Raw genomic sequence first — 27,789 nt, 5'->3', positions numbered from 1 at the left:
AAACAGAAGTTAATAGACTTGAAAAAAAAAAACGAAATGCAGATAGACAAAATAGAAAACAAACATATTAGAAGATCTAAACCCAATGATACCAGTAACCATACCCTATACCAAAAATCATAGCAACTCATTCATTCACTTATTCACTAAATATTTATTATATTCTATGTGCTGATCATGGCCATCTTATTGAGAATATATGGTGAATCAAAGTGTCAAGGTATCACCTCTCAAACAGCATTGAGAGTACTAACAAGTGCAAACAAGAAAGTTTTCAATTAAAAGTCATGTGCTGAGGGGTCATGGGGGTACAAAAGATGGTGGAATGAGATGCACATCATTACCATAGCTACATGTGTGATTGCACAAATGGTGAGTCTCTACACTGTGTACAACCAGAGAATTGAAATGTTGCGCTCCATTTGTGTACGATGAATTGAAATACATTCTGCTGTCATGGACTACTAAGTAGAACAAATAAAAATAATAATAATAAAGTGTATTACTAATATGATACCAAAAGAAAAAAAATGTCCTTTGCTGTATTCCTTAGTCAACAGGAGATGTCAGGAGGGACCTCTAACCTCCACCATATATGAAATGGACCAAAGACCTAAATTTTAAGAGCTAAGATTATCAGACTCTTCAAAGTAAACACAGGGGCAAGTCTTCAAGGTTTTTTATTTGCAACAGATTCTTACATCTGACACCAAAAGCACAAGCAAGAAAAGAAAAATACAGGTAACTGGACTTTATCAAAATTGAAAACTCTGGTGCCTCAAAAGACATTCTCAAGAGAGTCCAAAGTCAACCTACAGAATGGGTAGAGACATCTGCCAGTTCTTGATATGATAAGGAAATCCCACTTCAACACCTGGAGAATTCTTCCAACTCAATAATAAAATAACACACGATCCAATCAAAAACGGAAAAGAAACGAATTTAAATACAATGTTTCCAAAGAAGACGCACAAACTAACAAGCACCTAAGTGGATGCTACCATCGTTGGTCATTAGGGAAATGCGAACCCGGACCCCAGTGAGCACCCACGTGACATCCAGCAGGTCACCCTTAATGTTTTAAAAAGTTGCCTAGTATGTGTAAGCCCCTGGCTTCTATCCCTAGTACCACCATCTACCAATCAAAATATATTTAAAAAGGAAAATAGCGAGTGTCATTAAGGATATGGAGAAATTGGAACCCCCACACACACACACATCAGAGGCAATGTAAGATCATGACGCCGTGTCCAGGGGAAACAGTTTCTGTTTGCTCCAAAAACAAAATGGACCCAGAGGCACTGACAGCGGGGACTTGAATAGACACTTGTAGCCTATGTCCACAGCAGTGTTCTTCACAACGGCCCCAAAGCAGGACCAACTCCAGTGTCCACCCACAGAGGAACAGAATGGCTACCCACTAATATCTTATGCCATAAAAAGAAGTGAAGTCCCCAGGGGTGATGGAACTAGATAGAGGTGGTGTTTGCACGACATTGTGAGTGTGCTAAGTGCCTCCAAACTGACCCCTTTAGAAGGATAACTTTGTTTATGTGAATTTTACCACAAACAGAGAGAAGAGAGACAGAGAGATTGAGAGAGAGAAGGCCTTGTGTATTAGGGAAGCCATGACTTGGTATTTGTGATACTAAGGGATTATTGCTTTTGAGGTGTGATAAGGCTATCAGGTTCTGATGTTCTGAATCTGTGACCATGAAATGATACGTAGGATTTGCTTTAAAGCATTTCACAGGGGGAACATCAGGAGGTACCCCAAAATGGTATTGATCTTTGTTGAAAATAACCGAATCTGCTGATGGAAATACAGGGGCTTATTTGCTACTCTTTCCATTTTTGTACACTTTTGAAATTTTGCATAATAAAAAGCTTGATCCTCGAGGGCAGGATGGTGTCTTCCTCCCCAGCTCAGCAAGCAGGAGGCTTTGTGTCGCCAAGGAATAAATGAATCTCGTGACAGACCCCCGCACATTCTCCTCCTGGGAACAGAGGGAAGAGAGAAGGAAGGTGCTGGGCAGACGTGGGTGTGGACGTCAAGGCAGGTGAGCAATAGAGTCCAGATAAGGCCATGCTCTGCGCAACCCAGGGGAGCCCAGCAGAGCAAGGATGACTGGCTCCACAAACTGTCGGGACACTAGATGGGCTTGTCACCAGCCCTGCACGCAGAGCACACTGCTCTGCCTCTGTCTCTGTGCCCCTGTCCCCTAGGCCTGAGCCCACAGAGTGAGCAGGCATGTGTCACCCCTCTTGCCCCCAGAATATAGCTCTAGTCCTGGTCCATGGCAGACTCGAGTGAGTGAAGGAATTTGGGGGCTGCAAGCACCAGTGTCTCACCAAAGCCACCAAGAGGCTCAACAAGCAGCAAATAGACCGTTAGGGTCTGTCTATGACATGACCCCCAAAGGCTTATGTGCGGCAGACTTGGTCCCTAGTGCGGCAATGTCCAGAGACGGGGCTTTGGGTCTTGAGGGCTCTGACCTCATCAGTGGATTAATCCACTTGCTGGATTAGAGTGGATTACTGAGAGATGATGTGCACTGTAGGAAGCGGGCCTCGTTGGAGGAAGTGGGTGACTGGGGACGTCTCCTGGCAGGTTTTACCTTCCCCAGTCCCTCCTCTGTCTCTGTCCGCCTCTCTGTCTGTCTCTATCTCTGTTTCCCAGCTGCTGTGAGCTGAGCAGCTGTCCTCTCCCAGGCCCTTCCTCAGTGACATGCTGCCTCACCTCGGTGCTAAGCGATGAAGCCAGCCCACCATGAGCTGAGCCTCGTGCAGCCAAAATTAACTCTCTTCCTCTCGGTTGTTCTCACAGGTATTTTTCACCGCCTTCTAACACGCGGGCGGACAAGAGCAGACTGGCTGGTTCTGTCAAGAAATAAACGATACAGAACAAACCTTCGCAGACAGACGAGGCTTTCCTAGAGGCTGTGTGCCAGCTGGCCCTTCCCCATACAGAGGGGGAGCTCAAATTCACTGCGGTCCAAGGCTGCCCAAGGTCACACAGAAAATGGATGGCAGAGCAAGGGAACGTGCCGAGGATCGATCCTGTCAATCATTTACCCAAATCCAGAGGGGAAAAGAGGGGCCAAGTGGACTGTCGCAAGGGGAGCTGGGAATGGCCTGGTGCTGGGGGAGAGGTCCCAGAGGGCCAGGGAAGGCCGAAGCCTGAAAATGGGGTTTTGCAGAGGGTAGACCACGATCCCTCTGCTGAGCACACACCCTGCTGAGCACCAGGAATTGAGCAGTGAATGAGACAGAGTGTCTGCCCTCAGGGGGCTTCCAGTGGGGAGCCAGATAAATACTCATGTCATTGCAGCAGGATACAGGATAAACAAGGCCAGCAAATGGTGGCCTTTGAGGAGGGGCCTCTGAGGAGGGATGAAGCAAGCAATCCAGCTGTGGAAGGAACTGAAGAACAGCCGATCCAGACAGCTGACAGCAAGTGCAAAGGACCCGAGGCAGCCATAAGCCTGGTAAGTTCTAGAATTGCAAGAAGGCTGCAGCAGCTGGAGCCAAGGGAGGGAGGGGAAGGACAATTAGAGGTGAGGTTGGGAGGCCAGCAAGATCCTGGTAGGTAGGGCTTCCTCTCCATGTGGTGGGATGAGGGCATAGGATTTGTCCCAGTGTGAAGGGCCGGGGACATCCAGGGTAGAGGAGCATGTTCTGATTTACCATTCCCAGGACCACGGTGGCTCCTTAGGGGAGGAAAGGCCACCCAGGCCCTTACTAAAATAGATTCCAGGCTCCACCAAGGCCTCAGGTCCCTTTGGACAATAGCATGTGTCACCTCCTGGGTCCCTTTGTGCTCCTACAGCCCTGTGACAAGAGGGTTCTCAGCACCAGCCCACAGAGCAGAAGTCAACATCCCAAGGGGCAAAGTGATTAAATAAAGTCACTGAGGCCGCCCCTCTCCTCCGGTTCCTCCAGGCACCTCCCCTCCCCCCTCCCCTCCTCCCCTCCCCTCCTCCCCTCCCCTCCTCCCCTCCCCTCCCCACCTCCTCCTCCCCCCTCCCCTCCCCTCCCCACCTCCCCTCCCCCCTCCCCTCCTCCCCTCCCCTCCTCTCCCTCCTCCCCTCCCCTCCTCACCTTCCTCTTCACAGACTCTCTGCAAGTCCAAGACCAGGAGTGAGAATCGGATCTGGGATTTGGGCTAAGTGGATCCCCCAAGGCACAGATCTGGTATTGGTTGGAGCCAGGATTCAAAGAAGGGTCCACTGGGGGAGGCTGCTGAGTTATCAGATGAGCCTGAAGAGCAGGAGGCAGGAGAGGTTGTGGGGGGCTCCTGATGGGAGTCCCCGCCCCCAGGCCACGGGAAGGACGAGTGAAGGGCTCAGCTGTTGTGGAGGCCCATGGCCACTCCCCAGCCCAGGGACAGGCCTGGAGGAGGCAGGAGTGCCCCTAGTGGCCCTAAGTCCCCAGTGCAGTGCAACCCGGGCTGCCTGCAGGCTCCCTGGATTCTTTGTGCAGACAGACGATGGCCGGGTGCCGTCCTCACCCACCAGCGCCACCCCAGGCTGGGCTGAAGTCCTGGCTCCACCGCCCACCGGCTGCTGGACCTTGAGCAAGTTTCCCAACCCTTCTAAATCTGTCTTCTTATCTCTCAAATGGGGGTGTAAAAACAAGGTCTCCCCCACTGGGCCGAGGTGAGGGTGACCAGAGGACGCCTGGCACAGAGCAGAGGTGGCAGAGATGGCGGGTTCTGCGGTCACTGAGGTGCTCATTGCTGTCTTGCAGGTCGCCTCCATCCTCAGACCAAGGACCCTAGAGGATGGAGGCCTCGGGGTGGTGGCCGCTGGTCACTGTGCTCATGGCTGCAACTCCTTTTCTGGCCCAAGGAGACTCTGAGCTCACGGACCCTGGCCCCCAGGACAGCCCTCCCAGGCCGGCCCTGCCCTGCCACAGAATTTCCGTGAGCAACATCGACTTTGCCTTCGGCCTGTACAGACGGCTGGCGCTGGACGCCCCTGGAGAGAACATCCTCTTCTCCCCGGCAAGCATCTCCCTGGCCTTGGCCACAGTTTCCCTCGGGGCCCCGGCGGCCAGCAGGACCCAGCTCCTGGAGGGCTTGGGGTTCAACCTCACCGTGACGTCCGAGGCCGAGATCCAGGAGGGCTTCCAGGATCTGCTGCTTAGGCTCCCCACGCGGGGGTCCCACCTGCTCCTGACCACAGGCCAGAGAAGCTTCCGCAGCCTGGGCCCCGGGGCCACCCAGAAACACATCCAGGAGTACGTGGAGGAGCAGACCCAGGGGAGGCTTGGGGCCTGGGTGGAGGACCTCGGGGAGGAAGCCGCTGAGGTTCTGGTGGATCACGTGGCTCTCAGAGGTAAGTGCGCCTCTGAGATCCTTCTGGGTCCCCAGCTCTGGCCATGTCCTCCTCCTGCTCCCCACAACCAATAGAGCTTCCTCAGCCTCCCTCGACTTTTGGATGGAAGGCACTCAGCGTCTGTCCCCCGAATCCTGGATGCTTCTGTCTGTTACCTGCAGGGATGGGGTTCCCCACCACTTCTTAATGTTAATTGTTGAGATTGTTTTCAGATAAGAATCTCCAAACCTTTAATGTGCTTAAGAGCTCCCTGGAGAGCTCATCCCTAGGGATTCTGGCTCAGTGGGTGGGCAAGTCCCCAGAGGACCAGACCCCCTTCCTCCACAGGGGACTCTGCTGCAGGGGGCTGGGGTCTTCCCTGTGCACAGCCCTATGAGTCACGGCTGAATTACAGGGCATGGGTCCCCCTCCTCTGGAAGGTCCCAGGAAATGTGGGTTCACCAAGAGAGTCCTGAAGCAGAGGTTCCTTTATTTTTTCCAAAAGAGCAAAGAGGGCTGCACTCCCACCATTGCGGGGTCGGTGTCCGTCACTAGCCCGTCCCGACTGATGGGAGGTTTCAGCCCATTGCTTTGGGCCTGAGCTCAGGCAGCACACCAGGGCCCCTCACCGGACAGAGCACAGCTGCTCACTCCACACCCAGGAAGCAAAAGAGAGGACGAGAGAGAGCCTGGGGTCCCACAGTCCCCCAGTGACCTGCAGACCTGCAACCAGGCCCCACCCCTTAACATTTTCACCACGTCCCTCTGAGCCACCTTGGGGACAAGCCTTCCACACACGGGCCTTGGGGGACATTCAAAATCCCAGGTGTAGCAGGGTGGTAGTACCTTTGCAATGGTAACACTATTAAATTATCGTAAAAACAGAAAGAGAGAAGCTCACACAGGACGAGGGCTCAGCCCCCTGGGGTCACCTGGGTAATAAGGGCCTGGTCAGGAGCGGGTCGTGGAGCTGGGCTCTGCATCCAGGTGTGACTCCAGGACTCAGTGCCTCAGCCCCACCCCAGCTCAGTGGGTGGACAAGTCACAGGTAACCCCGGGCCCTCCTCTGTTCTCTGCAAGGACAATGTGGCATTTCCCTCCCCCTCAGCTGAGTGGGCACAGCCCTTCGACCCCGGGGCCACCAGCCTGAAGGCGTTCTTCCTGGACGAGCGCAGGGCCGTGCAGGTCCCCATGGTGAAGCAGAAGGCCAGCCGCCGCTTCCTCCACGACCCCGAGCTGCAGTGCACCGTGCTGCAGATGGACCACGCCGGGAACGCCACCACCTTCTTCGTCTTCCCCAACCGGGGCAAGCTGGGGCAGGTGGAGGGGGCGCTGCTGCCCGAGACGCTGATCAAGTGGGACAGTCTGCTCAGGACCAGGTGGGCTCCCAGCAGGCCGGAGGCAGGGCCTCACCTCCCTGCCCAGGCCCCACGGCCCTGCCACTCCTGGGCCTGGTCACACCTGGCCCAGACAATGTCACCTCTAGGTGAGGTCCCTGGTCTCCCTGAAGGCACCATTATGGGCCCTGGACCAAGACTCTGGAATCCAGTTCTGGTCCCGGCTCTGCTGCAGACCAGGCAGCGCCCTGGGCAAGGGCCTCCCCTCCCAGGATTCGGGTTTCCTCAGAGGTGGAAGGCCAGTGATAACCACAGGGACGTGTAAACGGTCACTCTGTTCTATGGTAGTACCCTGCCCGTGCTGGGGTCCGGCAGCCTGCTCAGCAAGCCCCCGCCCAGCCGTGTCCCTGAGAAAGAAAAGGACCCAAGAGGCCTGGTGAGACAGGGCGTCCAGGAATGAGGAGCGGCCTGGCCGGTCCAGGGAGCCCGGGAGGCAGGAACAGGGAGGCGTGTGGACAGGTGCACGGGCTGGAGCCCCGGGCCCTGGACATGCAGGCACGAGGCAGACGCTGAGCACAGGAGCTGGGCACCACAGAAAGCTGTCACCCCGCCCCGACTGGCAGGGGGTGAGTGGGGCAGAGACCAGAGGCAGGGAGAGGCCACAGGGAGAGGCCACAGGGAGAGGCCGCAGGGCTGGCTGGAGAGCTGGGGCGGAAGGGGCTCCCTGGGACTCACACAGGCCCTTCCCAGATCTGCTCAGCAAACCAATTTCTGTCTCTCCACAGAGAACTCGACTTCTACTTCCCCAAATTTTCCATTTCCAGCACCAGCAGACTGGAGATGCTCCTCCCACGAGTGCCCGTGGGCGGAGGCCTCCCGGGGCAGCCTGGACTGGGCATCTCTAGGGTAAGTCCAGGCGGGGCCCAGTGGGGGCTTCTGACAAGCCCTGGAAGCTGCGGGACCCACTCAAGGTGACATGCTGTCTGCCTTAACCTTCGCCGCCCCCGTTCCACATCACTGCAACCCCCTGTGCCAAGACGCCGGGCTCTCTCTGGAGCTGGCTCAGGTCAGGCCAGGCCCCAGGAAGGAATGAAAGGAAACCCACAGAGCCAGGCCCCTGCCAGGGAGGAAGCAGAGGGCAGAGCTGGAGGCTGGGGGAGGGTGACAGCCTCACCCCCACACCTCCCTGTCCCCTTCTCAAGGACATTCACCAGGCCCAGCCCCAGCCAGGTGCCACACCAGCACCCCCCAGTGGACAGATGAGGCAAGAGCTGCCATCCCATTTTGTCGATGAGATTGAGCTTGCAGTGTATTAGTTCCTGTGCTGCTTCAGTAACAGACTACCAGGGACCAGGTGTCTGTAAACTGACTACCTCATGGTGCCGGAGGCTGGGGAGCCCGAGGTGAAGGGGCTTCGCCTGGTGAAGCTGTGACATAACAAGGAAGAAGTCCAAGCCAGAGCTCAGAGAGAAAATGGGCCCAATCCTCCTTCCTTCAGGAACCCATTGCTGTGGTGACCAGCCCCTCGCCCATGGTGGCATCAATCCATTTGTGAGATCAGAGCCCCCACAGTCTAATCCCCTCAAAGGCCTGCCTCTTAGTCCTGCTCCTGGCAATGACTCTCGACACGGGCCTTGGAGGGGCCAAGGGAATCACCCCCAGTGACCTCGCTAGTTAGTGTCCAGCCAGGATCTGAGCCCGGGGCAAGTCGTTGAGCACCAGGACCTGCATTTGTCTCCTCAACCAGCCCTGGGCACCTCCCCCTTACCTGCATGTCACACACACCCCAGAGGGGACCGTGGGTTTGAGGCCAGGCAGGCCTGAGACCTGGCTTTGTCTCACCTTAGCTGTGTGGCCTTGGGCTACATCACCTCTCTGGGCCTTTGTTTCCTCATCTGAACGATTGGGACCCCGGACCCTGTCTCAGGGGGACACCTGGTCCAATGTCACAGCAGCACAGGGTCCTCCAGCTTCAGGCTGGGTGAACTTTCACACTCAGCAGTGGTGATAAAGAGATGTGATGGTGGAGTGAGGAATTGGTTGGCCCTGGACAGAGCTGGGGTACAAAGACAGAGCCATGAGCGGAGCAAAGTTAGCATCAGGTGGATGCAGCGGCAGGACAGACCATGAGCACACAAACAGACCTGCAATAGGTCAGGTGGCAATAAACCCACAGATGTAGCAGTGTAAGCGGGTGGGGATGGGGTCTGTCCAAGGAACACTAGTCTTGGAGTTCTTGATGGGAAAGTGACCTGAATAAGGGGAGGAAAGGAGTTCTTGGTAGAGTGCTCAATATGTGCAAAGGCCCTGAGGCATGCCCATGCCATCCAAAGCCAGTGAGGCTGGAACACAGTAGACAAGAAGAAGTGCCGTGGGAGGTGGAGAGGACAGAACTCTTCAAGATCAATAAGACTTTGATTTCCCCAAGAATGAGACAGAACTCCATCGAGGGCTTTAACAGAAGAGTGATGTCATGAATTCCCCTAAGTTAGAAAAAGATAATAAATTATACAGGGGTGAGAGCACAGAGCAGCTGAAAGGCGATGGATGAGGGGGAACAGGTGGAGCTGGGATTTGGACCTGGGCAGATAGTTCCCAAGTCCAGGCTTGTACGGGTGTCCACAGTGCCCTCAGGAGGCTGTGACCGCTCTATGAATGAGGGAGATGGTTCCCGTTCAGCTCCTCCCAGTCCCGTTTCTCTTGCACCCAGAACTTGAGGCCCCCTGTGATCTTCTCTCGACCCATCAGCTCACGGGAGGGTGATGTGTGGTCTCGGACCTCACCTGTGACCGCGGTACCCATCACCGGCCAGAACGGAGCGGGATCCTAGAGCCAGGCCCCTCCCTCTTTCTGTGGCCCCGCCCTCATCCCGTGGCCCCGCCCAGTGTCTTGCTGGTCCTCCTTCACCTCTTTCCACTCTAAGCACTCCTTGGTTTCCATGGAAGCATATTCTTCAGAAGTCTCCTGCCAACCCCAGGATGAAGCCCACTCCTCACTGATCTGCTTCCTCCATCGTCTCATCCTAGCCACCTGGCCAGCCCTGTCCCCTACTCTCTGTGCCGCACCACTCCACTGAATCTCATGGGGCCATAGATGTCCTCGGCTTCCCCCTCCCTGTCTTGGCTTGGACTTTAAAACAAACAAACATACAAAAAAAACCACCTGAAGTGTCTTCACTCATCTCCAAAAATCCAGATTCTACCTCCTCTGTGGAGCTTCCCCTGACCTTATCCCCCACCCTTGCTCCTGAAGCAGAACCGGTCTCCCCTGGCAAGCCCCCGCCCTGGGTTTTGGATGTCTTCTCTGCCCTGTCAAACACAAGGGCCTTGCGAGAGTCGTGCCCATAGCCCCCTGCTGTGCTTGTCACTGTGGATCCTATATACTCCATAAATATTTACTGAATCTATTCATGAACGAATTAGGGATGGAATGAATGGAAACAAATGATCAAAATAATGTGAATGAAAGAATCAGTACAGGAGGGGTGGAAGAGTCATTGTATGGACACAGGAAGAAATGAGTGGAGAAACGGGTGGGTAGATGCCGTGGTGATATTCAAAATACACTGCAACCTGCATAATGCAGATGCCAGCAGTGGAAACTTAAACAGAGGGGCAGAGAGAGGGGTGGATCAGGAACAGAAGGGATCACGTAGGGAGGATGGATGGGTGGTGATGCACGGGGGGGGGGGGGGGGGAGATGGATGGAGTGTATGGGTGATGCATGGAGGATGGGGGGGAAGATGGATGAATTGTGGATGGATGGATGGATGGATGGATGGATGGATGAGGGATGGATGGTGGATGGATGGATGGATGGATTGTGGATGGATGATTGATGGATGATTGATGGATGATGGACAAGTGAATGGGTGAGTAGATGGCTATATGAACACATAAGCAGTAGATGAATAAAGTCATAGTTAAGCAGATAGTTGACAGGTTAGGTGGATGGATTATGGTTTGCTGAATAAATGGGTCAGTGGATCGATGATCGAAGGACAGGTGTATCTAAGAGTACTAGGTGGATAAATGAGTGAATTTCTCAAAAGGCAGATGCAAGGATGGGTGACGGGGTAAGTGGATGGATGGACAAGTATGGGGTCATGCAAAGAAAGAGAAAGAAAATTGGGGTTGAGTGATGATTCCAGAATTTTTTGTACAGGTGACTCATAAGGCCACCATGACTCTGGAGGAGGAGGGCTCAGAGGCTGCGGCCGCCACCAGCATCCAGCTCACTCCCAGGCCCCACCCTGACCGTGCGCCCCCCACCCCTCCAGCCACTGGGTTCAGCCGGCCCTTCCTGGTGATGACTTTCCACACAGAAACGGGCAGCGTGCTTTTCCTGGGGAAGGTGGTGAACCCGCTGGGGTAGAGCTCTGCTCCCGCTGGGTGACTCAGAACCAACAGAGAGGAGACCCTGACTGGGACCCGGAGTCGTCCGTGAAGACACCCTGGTGACATCATCAGGTTGTCTGAGACTGGGTCTCTTGTCTGGAAGTGAAATGGGAGCTATTCTGCCTCAGTGAAGAGGGCGAGACCCCTTGGACAGTTTCACGCAGCCACAAAGATGACCCTTGGCCCACGCACCACCACCTCTGTTGCAGAATCAAGTCTCATGAGAAGCGGCAGATGTCCAGCTCACTGCTCGGTTTTCATGAGTGTCGACAGGTGCAAAGAATAAGAGGGATCCAGGCCCTGCCCACCATGTGCACACAGGCAGCCACCATGGATGAACACCCTCTGTGCAGCACTTGCCCTGGCTGGTGGAGCATGTGGGTCTCCATCCCAGGGTCCTCTCCACTTACATGCTAGCAGAGGGCTCACAGCGCCTCCAACTTCCAACCAGCAAGGAGCAGGCAGGAGAGGGGGAAGGACAGACCCATTCCCGTGAATGATCCAGCCCACAAGTTACACACATCTCTGGCTGCACGGTGCACCCCACTGCAGAGATGCAGGGAGAGAGAAGGAGTGTCTGTCTCAGATGACCACCTGCAGGACAAATCTCAGGGCTTCTCTTCCTTGAGAAGGAAGGATGAATGGCTGCTGGGGAACACCCGCCTCAGCCTCAGCTCCCGCCAGCCTCCAGGGGTGTCTCCTGCTGACCCTGTGGGGGGTGGAGGCTGCAGCAACTGAGGCCTGACAACAAGAGCCCATTCCAGCAGAGCCCCAGCTCCTCGGCCCAAGAGAGGCCAAGAGCCAGAGCCAGCAGGGATCCCGCACAGGATGGGTAGGCTCTCTTGAAGGCCCTTCCATCATTCTTTCCACAAGCATCAGCCGAGGCCTGTGGGAGGCCATCCCGGCACGTGATTTGAGCTACCTCCCTGGCTGGGCGAGAGGCGCTTCGACAACTGTGTCAGAGCCTTCCCCACCCTGTCCCAGGTGCGAGGGCTTGTTCGTGTGGAGTGTGCCTGGCCACTGACCCGAAGGCCAATCACTGACCCTGACCTTGGAATGCTGCCCCCCTCGACCTTCATGGGATGGGATTTTTCCCTTGAAGTTTTTGTTCCCCAATAAAAACACACTCCCTGGCGTGCGCTCCCTCTCTCGCTAGTTGTTCCCCAATAAAAGCTCACTCCCTGGCGTGCACTCCCTCTCTCGCTAGTCTCTTCTGTAAACCTCGCCACCGCATTAGGTGGCTGGAGGGGGAGCTAGGAGAAGCTGTCTCCGGAGCTGGGAACTCACTAGTACATTTCTATGCTTTGAGCCTTCTTTATGAAGCTCGTGCGCTGGTCGCACGGCAGAAGTGCCTGCTGAATGCCAGGCACTGGGCATGTGCTCACAGAACTTAAATGATGGGGGTGGGAATGGGGGTAGGAACCCACCCTGACAGAGAGCCCATGGAGAAGACAAAGTCATCTGGCACCCGACACCCCAGTGAGGAGGGCCCTGATACCTTGATCTAAGCGGCTGCTTTAGGGTAGGGTTTGGGGGCATTTGGTGGAGGGTGGAGCTGATTTTATATTTTAAGAGGAAAGAAATTATAAGATCAGGCCAACATAGCATGTTTGGAGGAATGGTCAGAGCCCAGGGGCTGCCATCTCGGACCCCAACACCCCTGGACAATTCAGGCTTTCACAGAAGAGTCCAGCATGCTCCACGTGTGCACGCGTGTGAGGGTGGAATTCTCCCCTGCTCCCTTCTGTGCTCTTGGGACCTCCCAGGTCTGCTGTGAGTTCCAGCAGGAAAATGGAGGGAACTTGAGACTATTATGTTAAGTGAAATAAGCCAAATCCAGAAGGTCAAGGGTCAGGTGTTCACTCTCATATGCGGAAGCTAGAGAGGAAAAAGGAAAAGAAAGGTGGGGGTGGATCTCATGAAGATCAAAGGGAGATGAGCAGAGGAAAGGGACCAAGGAGTGGGAGGAGGAAGGGAGGGGAATGCTGGGGAGTGATATTGGCCGAGTTATATCACTGCACTACGTACATGTATGAATACGTAACAACAGGTCCCATCTTAAGTACAACTATAATGCACCAATAAAAATGTGGGGGGTAAAAAGTGGGGGAAGGACTACTCTCCAAAAAGACATACAAAAGACAATGGGCAAATGGAAAGATGCTGAACACCCCGTCACTGGGAAATGCAAATGAAAACCTCACAGCAAAGCCAGCACAGTGGTGCACACCTGTAACCCCAGCAATTCAGGAGGCTGAGGCTGGAGGATCGCAAATTCAAGGTCAGCCTCAGCAACTTAGCAAGACCCTGTCTCCAAATAATAATAATAATAATAATACAAAGGGCTGGGATGTAGCTCAGTGGTAGAGCAGCCCTGGGTTCAAACCTCAGTACCCCAAAACAAACAAACAAACAAAACCTCATGAGGTAGCACCTCCTGTCTGTTGGGATGGCTATTATCAATAAATAAGATCAGGTGAGTTTGTGGAGAAGCCAGAGTACTTGGTGTGCGCTGCTGGTAGCAATGTAAGATGGGGTGACAGCTGTGGCAGGGACGGTGACTCCTCACAACGTTACACACGGACCCACCGTCTGATCCCGCAATCCCACTTCTGGGTACAAAAGACTCGGAAGCAGGATCCCAGAGAGGTCTCTGCCCAGGTTCACTGCCGCACTCTTCACGTGAGCCCAGAAGTGGGGACAAGCTGCAGGTCCTCAGTGGCTCACAGTTCTCTGGCTCCTCTTCTCCTTCAATCTTCACCCGCTGCCCCCGCTAGCGGAGAACAACCCCTGCTTCTCCGAGGGACCAGCTTGTGGCCCTCGGTGTCCCCACCCTGCTCCAGGCGCGTGGTTCTGCTCCCTGTCTATTTAGGATCTCAAGGGAGAAGGGGTGAGTTGCAGTCCTGAAAATGTTCAGATTTCACACAATTCCTAGCGGTCACATGATGTGACTTCTTATTTCTACGGGAAGGAGAAATAAGTATCCCCAGGCCCCTAGGTGATGGGGGTGAGAAGCTGGCTGGGGGCTCACGGTTGTCCCCTGCATGCTGCCCTCTAGGCGGTGTGATGTTGGGCAACTTGCCCAGCGGGTTTCATACCCCCTCCTTGTGGATCAGGGCACCAAAGCACTGGGTGCACTGGTCACAGGCGGCCTCAGGGGGCCCCGGCTGCTGCTCCTAGACTGGGGGTCCTGGACGCCTGTTCTGGCTCAGCCTGGCCGTGGGGGTTCTCTTGCCAAGGTCCTCCTCTCCTGCTCAGTGAGGGTGTTCGTCTGAGGGCTGGTTCTCCACCTGACCTGTGCAACAAAACACTTGAGGGGCCTTCTAGTGACCAGGATCCCTGGACCTCACGCCCTCAGTTCTGATGTCGTTGGCCTGGGGTGAGCCTGGGAATCTGTGTTCGTCACAATCCCTGGTGATCCCCGTAGGCCGCCAGGGCTGAGAAGCACTGCTCTAGCTAAGTTTAAGTTCCCTTCAGCTCTAACACCCGGGGCTGGGCTCAGCGGTGCCAAAGCTCTCGCCCAGAGCACGGGATATTTGGAGCCCTGGGTTAGGTCCCTGGTTCGGGTGACATTTCTGTTTGCTTCACTGCTTGGGAAGCACCTGTGTTGCTTAAGCTGGGAGTTCTCAAAAAGATGCTTTTATGGCCTAATATCAAACTGCCGCCCCCTTGGCAAACTCCCCAAGAAAAGAACCTTGGAAATAGCAGCCACAGAGCCCAAGGCCATCGTCGGTGCCTGTGAGAGCAGGAAGGAAACAGTCCTGGAGCAAGTGGACTGGCCTCAAGCTGATGTGGGCTGGGCCTGTTTCCTGCTCTCTGCCTCCAGGTTAGTGACTTAAAAAGGGTTTGGAGAAATTAATAACTTTCACAGAAAAGGAGCAGGAGAAGGAAAAATAAGGAAAAGGAGATGGAGAAGAGGAGGGAGAAGAAGGGAGGCAGGGAGAATGGCCTTTTTCTCTTACAATAACAGTGACAAACCCTCAGGAACCAACCTGTGACGTCAGCGAGCCGAGGTGAGGAGGAATCTTAAGGGCTGCTCAAGAACATGAAGCCGTGGGCAATCAGAAGGCCCTTGGAGGCCTTGGGTAGGAGCACGCAGCACGCCCTGAGGACAGGCTGGTTCTAAGATTCCTCTGAAGCCAGGCCTGGTGGCCCACCCCTGTAACCCCCCTGACTCGGGAGCCTGAGGCAGGAGGGTCCAAGTTCAAGGCCAGCCTCAGCAATGTAGCAAGACGCTGGCTCAAAATAATAGAATAGGGGTACTGATGTACTTCAGTGCTCAAGTGTCCCGGGGTTCAATCCCCAGTGCCATAAATAAACAAGTAAACAAACAAACAAATAAATAGATTCCTGTGAAAAATAAGTCATTAAAAAGTCAGTAAAATTCTGGGGAAAAAAAAAGGCTTTGGAGGGAGGACTAGCTCTACAAAATACTAAAGCATATTCTAAAACCCTTAGCAGTAATATTATGATCTTTAACTATAAAACATATATAGCTTAACAACAGAGATACATTTTAAGAAATGCATCATGAGGTGATGTCACCAACGTGCGAACATCAGAGTGACAGACCCAAGCCAAGATGCTGCAGCTTCACAAGGTGGCGTTTTGTAGGACCACTGTCGTGTGGACAGCTGGCCATCAAAATGGCGTGCAGTTCACGACTGTGATTAAAACTGTGCCCTCCGTGAGTAGAAAGACCGATCGATAAAACAGAACAGGGAACATGTAAATTGTCCAAATAGGCAATAGAGTGAGAATCTAAAAAGATACTTCAAATCAGTGGAGAAAAGTGGGTCGGTCATTACGTAGGGCTGAGACAGCAGTTATCATCTGGAAAGAAAACGTTGACTCTGTAAGTTTTGTGAGTGATCACTGCTGCTGTTCACAGGTATTCTCATTGCTCTCTCCTCCTGACCTTGGGATTTGCTTCAGTGAACCAATGTGACAGAAGCACATCACCTTTAAGTGGAGGTAGTTGGAGCCAGATGTTCACCTCTGTGCACCTCTGCCCAGTGGCCAACGGTTTATATGAATGATGTTCGGTGCACACAATGGATATGATGCAGACAAGAAGAATTAATAAACTCTGTGGTCCTCCGTGAAGTGACACAGAAAGGTCACCATTGTACACCAAGGACGCAGACCAGTGGGGATATGGGCTGCCCTTTGTGTATGAATAGGTACTCCTAAGTGTTTGCCTTGGGAAAGGGGCTTAGGTGCCTGGGAGAGGATTAGGGGAAGACTTTACCTACTCAAAAGCCAACCTGAAATAAGGATGGGAACAAAAACCAAGTACTGTCACCCTAGATGCCTCGGAAATCTCATACCTAGAAGGTTCAAGGCGATGGACCATAATTTCCTGCTGCATCGAGTTTCTTTTATTTCTGAAGCATAAGATGAATAGTCCCTTTGGAAGCCCTCAGTTTATTTTGGTGATCTTCCCATAGAAAAGCTTAAGACCCGAGCTTGGTGTCTCTTAGAAGGTCAGCTCCCATTCCATCTTGGCAGAGAGGTGTGGCTTTGTTTTCTGAGTAAACCCCCAGTTCCCCCAGAAAGGCACGCGGACTCTCCACCCTCTTATCTTAGAAGCTGCCTTTGCCCTAAGAAAGCCGAGAACCATCGTGAACGCTGCAGATGGAGAATTTCCTATTCCCCTAACCCGCTAACCCGACGTAGATGAATATCACTTTGGGGAATGGCAACGATACATCCAGGACCCGGGGGGCTTCTGGAGAGGGTGGGGACGAAGCCCCCATCCTGCAGGGCCCACCAGGGAGCAGCTGTCCATAGGGTGGCAGGAGGAGCGTGAGAATCAGGAAGACCCCAAGTTGAATCCGAGTTTCACTGGGGGATTGACGCGAATCCCTGATGTCTGCCTCCCTGCTCGCTGTGCCTGCTGTCTGCGGACCTGAACCACACCAGGAAGCCTCTCGGCAGCAGCAGGACACACACCCTGTCACTAGCCAACGCCTCCCCCTCCCCCTCCCCCGTGGAAGCAGCCCTGCTCCCTGTTCCTCTCTGCCCTTCCCAACCTGCCTTCAGCTCCTGAGAGGCGTTCCGGAACCAACACCTCACTCACAGCCGTCCTTCCATTGTCCCTCTCTTTGAAGGCGTGTCCCACGGCCTGCCTGGCCAGGTGCTCTGGATCTATGTGCTGTCACCAGCCCTCACTGGAAAGCCCTGGTCTTTTTCGCCAGGACACTGCTATTGAGAATGGATGGAGACCCTTCCACAATGTCCCTGTGGAGCGCCTTCCCCCTGCTAAGCCCGAGGCCCACGAGCCGAGGACAGTCATCGACACAGCGTCTTGCCTTTGAGGGGGACAGAAAATGGAGAGCCTTGCCCAAGATTTCTTAAGAGGAACCACCGAGAGTCAGAGCCTTTAATCACTTCAAATCAATGTCATGGATTCCCCCGTTAACCGGCAGCTGGACTGTGGGCTCCTGAAGTCCCTCCGTCTTGTGAATTCGTGACTCAGAGGATCTTGATTCCTAAACAAGGACCCGCCTTCTCATTTCATCCCCCTCAGCTCTTCCACAATACAGTCCTTGTGCCAAATGACTCCCAAGGACCAGCGACGTGACATTTTTACCCTACGTGGTTATGGGAAAGGGCCAGCCCTGGTGACGTAATGCTTTCATGTGCACACAAAGTTCATGTTCAAATTCTTTGATGCTGTGTCTTGACAGAGAAACCCAACAGGAAGTGGAACAATAAATAAAAGTCTCCAAGTCAAGGACAAAACATCCTGTACCCACAGTAATCTGACGGTCCACGGCACTCTCCAGCACGCTGGGGAATCAGCCCCACTCAGAAATGCTCAGACCCAGAACCCTGGGCCAAGGAGCCCTGACCACGCAGCCAGGCCACTCAGCCCCTTCTCCAGACGCCTGCCCAGGCTCATCAGGTTGGCTCTAGGACCCACTTCTGCCTTTGGAGTCCTGGGTTTCCCAGCACCTTGGCAGAGCTTGTCACCCAGCCCTAGCCTTCGGAAGCCAACCCCAAGGCTGGCCAATATCCAGAGAGAAATAACCATATGTGGGCTGGAAGAAATCAGTCCCTGAACCCGAGTCATGCACACCCTGGGCCAGCAGTAAGGGGTACTCTGCAGACAGACGTGCACTTTGTTCGAACAGCAGGACCCTCAAGACCTAAGGAAGCATGTGGCAACCCCCAAGTTAGGAAATTATAAACCAGCACTTCAAACTATTAAACTATACTGCAGTGGAAATATAATACATGACCTTTATTGAAAAGAATAAAATGTGGGCGAGGGTTGTGGCTCAGTGGTGGAGCGCTTGCCGACCATGTGTGGTGCACTGGGTTTGATCCCCAGCACCACATAGAAATAAACAAATAAAATAAAGGTATTGTGTCCATCTACAACTAAAAAAAAAAAAAAAAAAAAAAAAAAAAAAGGAGTAAAATGTTAAAATACTAGACTGAACTCTGTGGAATCACATTTTCGCAGATCAAAAGTGGTTGTTAACAGTTTCAAGTGGTTCCATCCAAGAGCACCAACCCTCTGAGGGTGGGACTTGTTTTACAGGAAACAGAGTCTCAGACAGGCAAAGTGCCTTGTCCAAGGTAGTTTGGAATGAGTTTCTGCCCTTGGCTGCTAATGGCTGACTCTGGAATGTTCAGGAAATTCGCCCTGACTCCTTCTGCTTAGCCCTCGATGCAGTCTCCCTCTGATCCCCAGATTCTGTCATGACAAATAACTGACCATCCTTCAAGTGATGCTCTTAGAAGCTGGGTCTCCTGCCCTTGGCCACGGCCACTGACCCCAAGCACCCCATGGAGAATCATCACTCACTCACTCCACCAGGGCCTCCCCTCTTTCAGCCTCCCTGGAGCCTTCACTCCCTCCTCCCCCAGAGCCCTGTCCAGAGCCCACGTCCGATTTTTATAACTATCCCCTTGCATTTATTTTCGATTCTTTTTTCCTATTCCCCTCCAAAGTACATACCCAGTAAACTCCCAAACCTGCCGATCCCCTAACAGCTACACAGGGAAGAGGTCAGTTGTGGGGATGCTCAAAGCCCTGCAGAGACTAGACCACTACACAGATAGAGCATTAGCTCTGTTAAAGACAAGGTTGAGATCAAAACAAACAAGAGGAGAGAAGCAAGCAGGATGTTTTAAATATCAGATACACAGAAAAGTTAAAAGAACTGCACAACCAACAGCCGTCTATCTCCTAGATTTACTAGCTAATGACGTCGTACCACATTTGTTTTTGTTCCTCTTGATAGATAAATGGTAGATAGACAGACTTGAGAAATATACCTACGTAGGAAAGATATATATATATATAAAATGTATCTCTCTGTGTGTATACAGACACATTGGTTGTAGATCCATGTGAAAGTAAGTTACAGAAACACACACACACACACACACACACACACACACACACACACACACATATATATGCACATACAAATGAATTGAAGAGCCGGTGGCACCTCTGTCTCTGAGAGCCGGGTGCTCAGCGTTGGCCACACAACCCTAAACACGCATTCTTACCCGCTCACACCGTTCAGGACCCATAGAAACTGAAACACTCCTCTTGTCTCTCATCCACGTCATCAGAACAAAAGATAAGTGTGTGCCGGAGCCGGGAGGGATTGTGGGTTGCGTTTCTGTTGATTTTGGAGACAGACCCTGCACTGAGCCTGGGAAAGGCAGAGTTCTTGGGAAGAGGGAAGACAAATACGCAGATTTGCCAAACCGTCGCCTCAGACAGCAAAAGTACAGGAGGCTCTTGAGCAGCGGAGTGTTCTGGGAGTACGGCTGTTCCTCTCTCTCCTTATTTTTGTGTTACAACAGGTGCTTCTGAAGGTTCTCGTGAATTAGCGTATTTCCAGATGCTCACGACAGCTGAGGAATGTTTTTAATGCTAAGAATTCATATTACTCCTAAGTTTGTCTAAACATCGATCCATACAACCACACATGGCAACTCTGCTAGAACTGCAGATGGTTTTATATTTCCTAAAATATGTAATAAGATCTAATTAAATTTACATTTAAGTTCTGCTTTATTTCAATAATTCTGACTTAAAATTGCACATTAATTATATTTGTATAACCTTATCTAGTAAAAGATAATTTTTAATATTTTAGAAGAAAAAAAATCATGATTCAAAAATAGGAAAATTCTTCTTTTACATTTTAATAAAAATATACTCATATTTTATATGTAGTACTTGGCATTTAATTATATTTTAGCTGGGCATGGTGATGCATGCCTATAATCCCAGAAGCTCAGGAGGCTCAGGCAGGAGGATCGAAAGTCCAAGGCCAGCCTCAGCAGTTTAATAAGACCCGGTCTCAAAATAAATAAATAAATATGATTGATTGATTGATTAATTAATTAATTAATTTAAAAGCTGAGGATGTGGATCAGTTGCAGAGCACCCTTGGGTTCAATTTCTAGCACCAAAAAAAAAAAAAAAAGTTTATTTTTAATCCTTTAGCTCATTACTATCAATAGAAAATATTGTGTGCTAATATTGATTACAATGACAGGAGATTTTGCTGAAACGTAAGGATTAAAATACTATTCTTAGGATTTCATGTTAATATATTCTATTATATAACCAGATATTGACTGTCTATCACGAGAGCAGCCAGACATACATACATGGTAATGAGTAGAGTCAATTTTTTAAAAAATTATCTTTTTAGCTGTTGATAGGCCTTCATTTTTATTTATTTATATGTGGTGCTGAGAATTGAACCCAGAGCCTCCCACATGCCAGGTAACAGCCCCAGCCCCTAGGGTCATTTTTAAAAAAATATTTTGCTACAGTGTAGCTATACTAAAAAGTCATAAAAAGTCATAGCTTTATCCATTTTTTTTTTTTTTTTGGTCATTGGATGAGTATATTTGAGAAGGCAAAATAAAATATGTTATTTAGTGGTGCAGTTTGGTTCGCACCTTTTCGATGCCTAGGCACAGAGAGTGTGGGCTTCTGTCTGTGCTCTGCCCCAAGGGCCATTATTCATAGCCTCATTGTCTTAGGTCCCACAGATGTCAGGACTGGCCTGGACTCGAAGCCCACGGGATTTACACATGCACACCCACCCACACTCATCCCACTTACACAAAATACAAGTGGAAAACCAAGTAAGCATTAGCAAACCCAAAGATCAAATTTGTTCATGACAGCATCCACCAGGACCAAGTCGAGTCACTTGGAAAGCCAGCAGTCTGATAGTAGCTAATCTACTACATAATGAAATGCATGTGTGCGATCTTAACGAATGTCACAAGGGCAGCTAATAAAATTTGGTATTCATTCTTAATCTAAATCTTTAACATTTTTCTACAATTAGGAAAAGCAAAATGTCAAACTTCATCTCACATTCCATGGGGAAGCATCACAGATATTGTCCTTAAGCTGGAACAAGAAAAGGATGCCGGAGCTGTGTTTGTTAGGCCACATTGTTCTTGAATTCTCATGCAATGCAACTCCATACAGCGTGCAGATAAGAGAGATCTGGGGGAAGAGATGAAATCATGTTACTGTCGGACAGTACGATACATCAAGAAAGCCCAGGAGAATCATCAGAAAGCTATTAAAAAATAATGAAATTCAGTCAGGGGGCCAGATACATGCTAGTGGGCCAAAGTCAATAGCATTTTTTTTTTTTTTACCAGCTAAAACAGATTTGAAGACATGAGGGGGAAAAAGTGACTCCTTCTTCAATAACAACAATAAAAAAAATCCCTAAGGATGACTCTAAAAAGATATTGGAAGGATCCATACGAAGCAAAATATAAAACTTGACTGAGGGCTATAAAAGAAGATTTAAGAATATTGAGGGAACATGTTCCTAAACGGGAAGACACTCATGGGAAAAAGATGTCAATTCAACCCAAATTAAATAAAGATTTAATGTAATAACAATTAAGCCAACAGACATTTTTCAATTTTTATTTGCTTATTTCTATGTGGTGCTGAGGATCGAACCCAGTGCCTCACGCATGCTAGGCAAGCGCATAGTCGCTGAGCTACAGCCCCAACCTCTAGAAGTTTTTCAAATTTGACAGAAGCAATTACAGAGTTACTTTTGTAAAAAGTTAGAATAGCTAACATAATTTTTCAAAAAAGAAGAGTAAAGTACAGTTGTTGTGCTTCCAGCTACAAAAGCACGTTGTAAGTCCACATCAACCAAAACAGTGTGGTACGTGTGTGAAAACAGACCCATTCAAGGAAAAGCAAACCCTGGTCTGCAGCTCATTGATGACCTTGTCTTCATCCTCCCCAATTCCTGGCACCCTCCTAAATAACCATTAGCACCAATTCAACCAAAGCACAATCTGCACGTGTCCCCAAGAGACTACTTTATTTAAATTTTATTTTCTGATTATGAAATTCATATACTGTTGCTTCTCAAGTTCCAATCAGGTTATGTCCTGATAAGTCCATTGTAATTTAAAATATCCTAAATTGAAAATGGTTCTTAATACACCTAATACCAAGCTTCCCCACTTAGCAGCTCAGCACACTGTAAGGTGGACGGTTTACCCCCTGATCATGTGGTTGACTGGGAGCTGTGACTTACATATGGCATCAATAGGCCTGGTAAAGAATCCAAACCTGAATTCAGAATTTTTATTAAGTGAATATCTCCTTTGAGCCACGGTAAAGTCAAAATACTGGAAATCCAACTAACATAAGCCAGGGATTCTATAGTTGAAAAATGCAAAACCTAAAGCAATAAAAATATTTTCCTGGGCTGGAGTTGGGGCTCAGTGGTAGAGCGCTTGTATAGCACACGTGAGGCACTGGGTTTGATCCTCAGCACCACATTAAAAATAAATAAGTAAAATAAAGTTATTTTAAAATAAATAAATAAATAAACCTTTAAAATAGTCTTTAATATCACTTCCTAGAGACAAAACTGGTTATGTCTTTTGTAGATTATTTTCATACTTGTTTCAAAGTGAAAAATAAAAGACAATGATGTATCTATCTATATGTAGTAATAATTAGGAGTATAATGTTTATACTGTTTCAGCAGATTTTTTTTTATAAAATAATTATTTTACAAGCCCCCACGGTGGTCTGTTCTATGGGTTTTATGTAATTTCAAGTGGTAATGTTCTGGCAAATGTTCTCTGGGTGTGCTCAGAGGAGACCCCTATTTGCCTCTTCATACAATTTGCCAGTTTCCTTGATGTAAATGCTTCCACTGTGGTCAGTTTTATGACTTTACCCATGTAATGTCACTGTCACTGAACATTGTACACCATCAGCTCTCATATGCCAATACAAGCCAGCTCCAGGATTCAGATTTAAAGTTGACTTTAAAGCTCCTGAATGTTGAAGGATGGACATCATGTTCTTTGAGATATTTTGGTATCACAAATAAATATTGTGTGTTTTATCCTATTCCACAAATTAATATCTCTGGTTGTTTTTATCAAGTAGATTCCTAAAAACAGAATTATAGTTCCAAGAAGAGTACCACTTGGAAGCTTTTTATGGATGTTTCTAAATTTTTTCACCAAGATGTACAGATTTACTTTACTACCAGCAATGTGTCTGCCTCATTAAATTCTCTCTCCCAATATTAACATTTCCAACACAGTACTGTCAGGCAGCATAGGCCCAAAAGAAAGTTTGCTCTTCAATTATTAGTGTTTTTTCTATTTTACTCTTTGTATTTTGTCAATGACTCCTTTAGACCTACTTATTTTCATATTCAATTGCCTATATTTATTTATTTGTTGGAGTTCTTTATAGTTTAAATGTCTAGTCCTTTGTCCTACTTTGAAAGGCAAAAAGCTTACATTTTTAACTTTTAAATTTTATATACAGCACATTTTCATGTACAGAAATTTTCCATTTATATTGATCTTTACATTTGGGGTTTTTTCCATTATTTTTATTACTTTTCCATTATTTTTAGGCTAAAATATCCTCTCAATTTCATCTTTGACATATGTGACATTTAAAGGGAGAAAGAAAAACCTTCAATCAATGTTATCAGGATAATGCAACCATGCAGACAATTGATTTTGACTTTCTTATTTGTAATGCAAATACATTCCAGATGAAGTAACAATTTAATGCCAAAAATGAAATGTTTAAAATGTACAAAGATGACAAGATTAATTTTGTATTTATAATATGTATGTACATGGGTGCCTGTGTGTGTGTGTGTGTGTTTCCTCATCAGGAACTGAAGTCCAAAACCCATAAAAGAAAACGTACTTAATTTGGCTATGAAGCTGGGCACTGGGGCACACACCTGTGATCTCAGTGACTCAGGAGGCTGAGGCAGGAGGATCCCAAGTGGCCAGTCTGGGCAATTTAGTGACACCCTGACTCAAAAACAGGGTGTTAAATATGGGGGGGGGGGGTTACTTCAGTGGTACAGCACTTACCCCATTAAAAGAAAGAAAGAGAGAGAAGCTGTAGGGAGGGAGGGTGACAAGGAAAGAAAGAAAGAGAGAGGAAGAAAGGAAGGGAGGGAGAGAGGGAGGGAGGGAGGGAAAAGAAAGAGGAAAAAAAGAAAAGAGGGGGAGGGAGGGAGAAAGAGAAAGAGAAACAAAAAACTGAATGAGGAGGGAGGGAAAAGAGGTATCTTCACAGAAGGGAAGATAGTATTTAAATACACAGCTCATTTAAAGGAAATCTGCAGCTTCAGTGTTCACTCATCTATCAGGCTGAGAAGGAGCTGATGGGTTAGATAGGTGGCAGTATGTTGTGTAGCCATGGTAATGAGAAAATAGGCACTTGCAGAAACTTGAGAGAGTATACAAATTTTTACAGCATTTGTGGGAAGCAATTTTACTATTTTATCAAAATTTATAATGTTCTCATCAACTGCTTTGCTTGTTCCTAAGAATTTATAGGATCAGACGGGTGCAGTGGCACATGCCTGTAATCCCAGTGACTCAGGAGGCTGAAGCAGGAGGATCACATGTTCAAGGCCAACCTTGGCAATTTAGCTAGGCCTAAGCAGTTTAGCCAGACCTGTCTCAAAATAAATAAATTTAAAAAAGAGTTGAAGATATGGTTCAGTGGTTAAGTGTCCCGGGGTTCAATCCCCAGTACCAAAAAAAAAGAAAGAAAGAAAAATCTTCAATTTATAGGAACATGTTCCAAGAAATCAGTAAAACAAATATCACACACATAAGCACACAGATATTCATTAAAGCATGATTTTAGTGGCAAACAACTGGAAAGAAATAAATCATGGAATGGTCACTGGATTTGGCCCTGTGCTGCCTGTCTCGCCCAAGACCAGCACTGCCTCCAGCTCACTGAGCTCCTACTGAGAAGCAGGTAAAAGGGTGCCCTCTATCCATGGCTGGAACAAGCAAGGTCCCCTGTCTGCAAATCCACCCCGAAGCAACCAGCTACAAAACCCTGAAGCGCGCGCCCTCTACTGGACAGGGGAAGCAACCGCATGACTAGAGGTACCTTAGCTCTCCATGCAATCAGACATGGTCAGAAATCTGCTAAACTTCAGATTTTCCTTCCATTGTCTGGTGTCCAAAGGTGCTTGGCACCTCAAAGCAGAACTGGGATTCCAGAAAGCAGCTGTTGGTGTTTTTCAGAAGCTGACAAGCTTTATGGTCCCAACCTTTTTGCGGACACTATGCACCATTTGTGCCCAACTGTGACAATTTGCAAAAACACACGCAGCTCACCACCTTTCTTGGGGCAGAACATCTTTAAAAGCCACTTGATAGGAAACACTGCATTTTTTAAAAAATGAATCTTTCTCTTCTTCCTGTTATTGGTGGTTCTGAACATCAGGTGTCTTTTTGCCCCTGGGGCCCAAAGGTACCTAAGCACTGTGTGATTGCTGGGCAGGCAGTCATGGAAAACGGGGACAGAAATCAGATCCAGGCAGTTCCCGTTTTCCTTTGTGTGCAAGTGTTAATATAAATGCAGGTCGTACAGCTTTCATGCAATAAGAATGATGGTGAACAAGTTGCAGAAATTCAACTTTTTATAATAACGTTTTAAAACCTTGTCAAACTTTTCTTGGCAATACCAGAATCTGGACTTAAAAACAACAACAACAACAACAAAATAGTAGACTTCTTACAACTAAATGGTATGGGAGGCGTTTTCTTCTTCTGTTGTTCCATCCATTTACTGAACTTTTCTGAGATGTCCTACACGCAAATTCAGATTTAAAATTATCTGTCCTCTGTGCTCTTCCTGTAAGCTTGCTATTAAAACACATTAAGAGTTTTAGTCAGCTTTTTCGTTGCTGTGACTAAAGAATCTGACCAGAATGATTTTAGGGGAGGAAAAGTTTATTTGAGGGCTCCCTGTTTCAGAGGTCTTAGTCCATAGGCAGCCGACTTCATTCCTCCGGCTCGAGGTGAGGCTGCACATCATGGAGAAAGACTGTGGCAGAGAGAGCCAGCTCCCATGATGATCAGGAAACAGAGAGAGCTCCGTTCCCCAGACACAAAATATATACCCCGTGGCCACGCCCCCCTCCTCCAGCCACACCCCTGCCTCCAGCCCCCACTGTTATTCTCATCAGGGATGAGTTCACTGATCAGGTTAAGGTTGTGGCCCAATCATTTCTCCTGAAAGCGTGTTGCATTGTCTCACACGAGAGCTTTTGGGGGACACCACCTCTAAACCACAACATGAATCTATATTTTTTTTTTTAAAAAAGAAGCAGACCTACACATCCCGATAAGAAATGATCGGTTGCATTTTCGAAAAGGCAAGTATGAAACAGGGAGAGGAATGTACTTTCATGTTATTAAAAAAAAAAAAAAAATACACAGAATCCCTCTCAAAGAATACACCAGAACTGGCAGTGATTAGGAAGGTGACCTTGGGCAGGGGCTGGGGAGGTGGAGTCTGGGGGCGGGGCCAAGAGGGAAAAGGCAGTTCTGAGTGACAGTGACGCACTGGTCCCGTGGAACTTCTCAGCACACACGAGTGACCCAAATAAGAGTTTGCGAGAGTCTCCCTCCCGGTTCATGTGCGCAATCTCTTTCGGTTCCTCCCAGCCTTTTAGGCGGTCTGCTTGAGTTCACTGTTCCGGTGTCCAAGTTTGTCTGGTTTGCAGAACTGGTGTGAGATGTGTTTCCAACTCTGAGTCCCGAGGTTTCCGTGGCGGATCCTGGGGTGAACCAGGGACAGGGTTCTCAGGCAGCCAGGCAAGGCCCAGGTGTGCAGAAGGGCCCTCCCCCTAGAATCACCCGGAGCCTGGGAGGCAGAAGGGAGCTGCCTTCTCTGGTCTGTAAACCAACCCCCCACCTGGACTCTGTCCTCTGCAGGCCCAGTGGGAGAGGACCTGTTAGCGGCTGGACTTGGATGGTCAGGGGCTCGAGGCCGGCCAGGTTTAGTGGTGGGAATGTCAGAAGAACTGAGTTCTCCTGGTCACATGACCCATGGGAGCAAAACCAGTGAATAAAAACCCAACCGTCAACTTTGGAAAGTCTGACTGTAATTTGGCCTTAGGAAGAAATACACAGAAAGTTCCAGAACATCAGTCTCTTCACAAAGAGTCTGTCACAAGCTGGAGGGAGGCACACACATAACTCTGCTCAGGACATCAGACAGGACGCAGGCCCCCAAGCTTCAGGACTCACATTCTGATAAGGACAGTGAGATGCCCCAGGGCCCAGCCAGGTGCGGGCACAGCAGTGTGGCATCAGCAGAGCTTTGTGGAGCCATGCCCAGCCTGGGCAGGATCACCCGGGAGAGCCCCTCTGAGACCAGCATGAGTC

The 27,789-nt window shown here is 49.5% G+C and overlaps 1 protein-coding gene and 1 long non-coding RNA gene across 3 annotated transcripts; one reads left to right on the top strand and one right to left on the bottom strand.

The window, feature by feature from the left end:
- Window positions 1–114: 114 nt before the first annotated feature.
- On the bottom strand, window positions 115–4,380 carry LOC143395022 (uncharacterized). Its single transcript, XR_013090730.2, has 3 exons — window positions 4,102–4,380; window positions 2,741–2,880; window positions 115–1,997 (listed from the first exon to the last, which is right to left on the bottom strand). It is a non-coding gene; the product is annotated as an uncharacterized LOC143395022 (long non-coding RNA).
- On the top strand, window positions 2,974–12,219 carry LOC143395021 (putative serpin A13). Of its 2 annotated transcripts, none has more exons than XM_077109118.1 (5): window positions 2,974–3,488; window positions 4,750–5,339; window positions 6,427–6,697; window positions 7,441–7,561; window positions 7,858–10,307. In XM_077109118.1, the coding sequence occupies exons 2-5, from the start codon at window positions 4,784–4,786 to the stop codon at window positions 7,969–7,971; spliced, it is 1,062 nt and encodes a 353-aa protein (XP_076965233.1). In that variant the 5' UTR covers window positions 2,974–3,488; window positions 4,750–4,783; the 3' UTR covers window positions 7,972–10,307. The 2 variants fall into 2 exon arrangements, with proteins under 2 accessions (XP_076965233.1, XP_076705827.2); XM_076849712.2 differs by lacking the exon at window positions 7,858–10,307 and adding an exon at window positions 10,820–12,219 and having other exon boundaries at window positions 2,979–3,488.
- The last annotated feature ends 15,570 nt before the right edge of the window (window positions 12,220–27,789 follow it).

The sequence above is a fragment of the Callospermophilus lateralis genome, chromosome 3 (genome assembly GCF_048772815.1).
Source record: "Callospermophilus lateralis isolate mCalLat2 chromosome 3, mCalLat2.hap1, whole genome shotgun sequence".
NCBI classification, from domain to species: Eukaryota; Metazoa; Chordata; class Mammalia; order Rodentia; family Sciuridae; genus Callospermophilus; species Callospermophilus lateralis.
The sequence above is the reverse complement of the archived record's forward strand: the minus strand, read 5'-3'. Positions and strand labels throughout refer to the sequence as shown.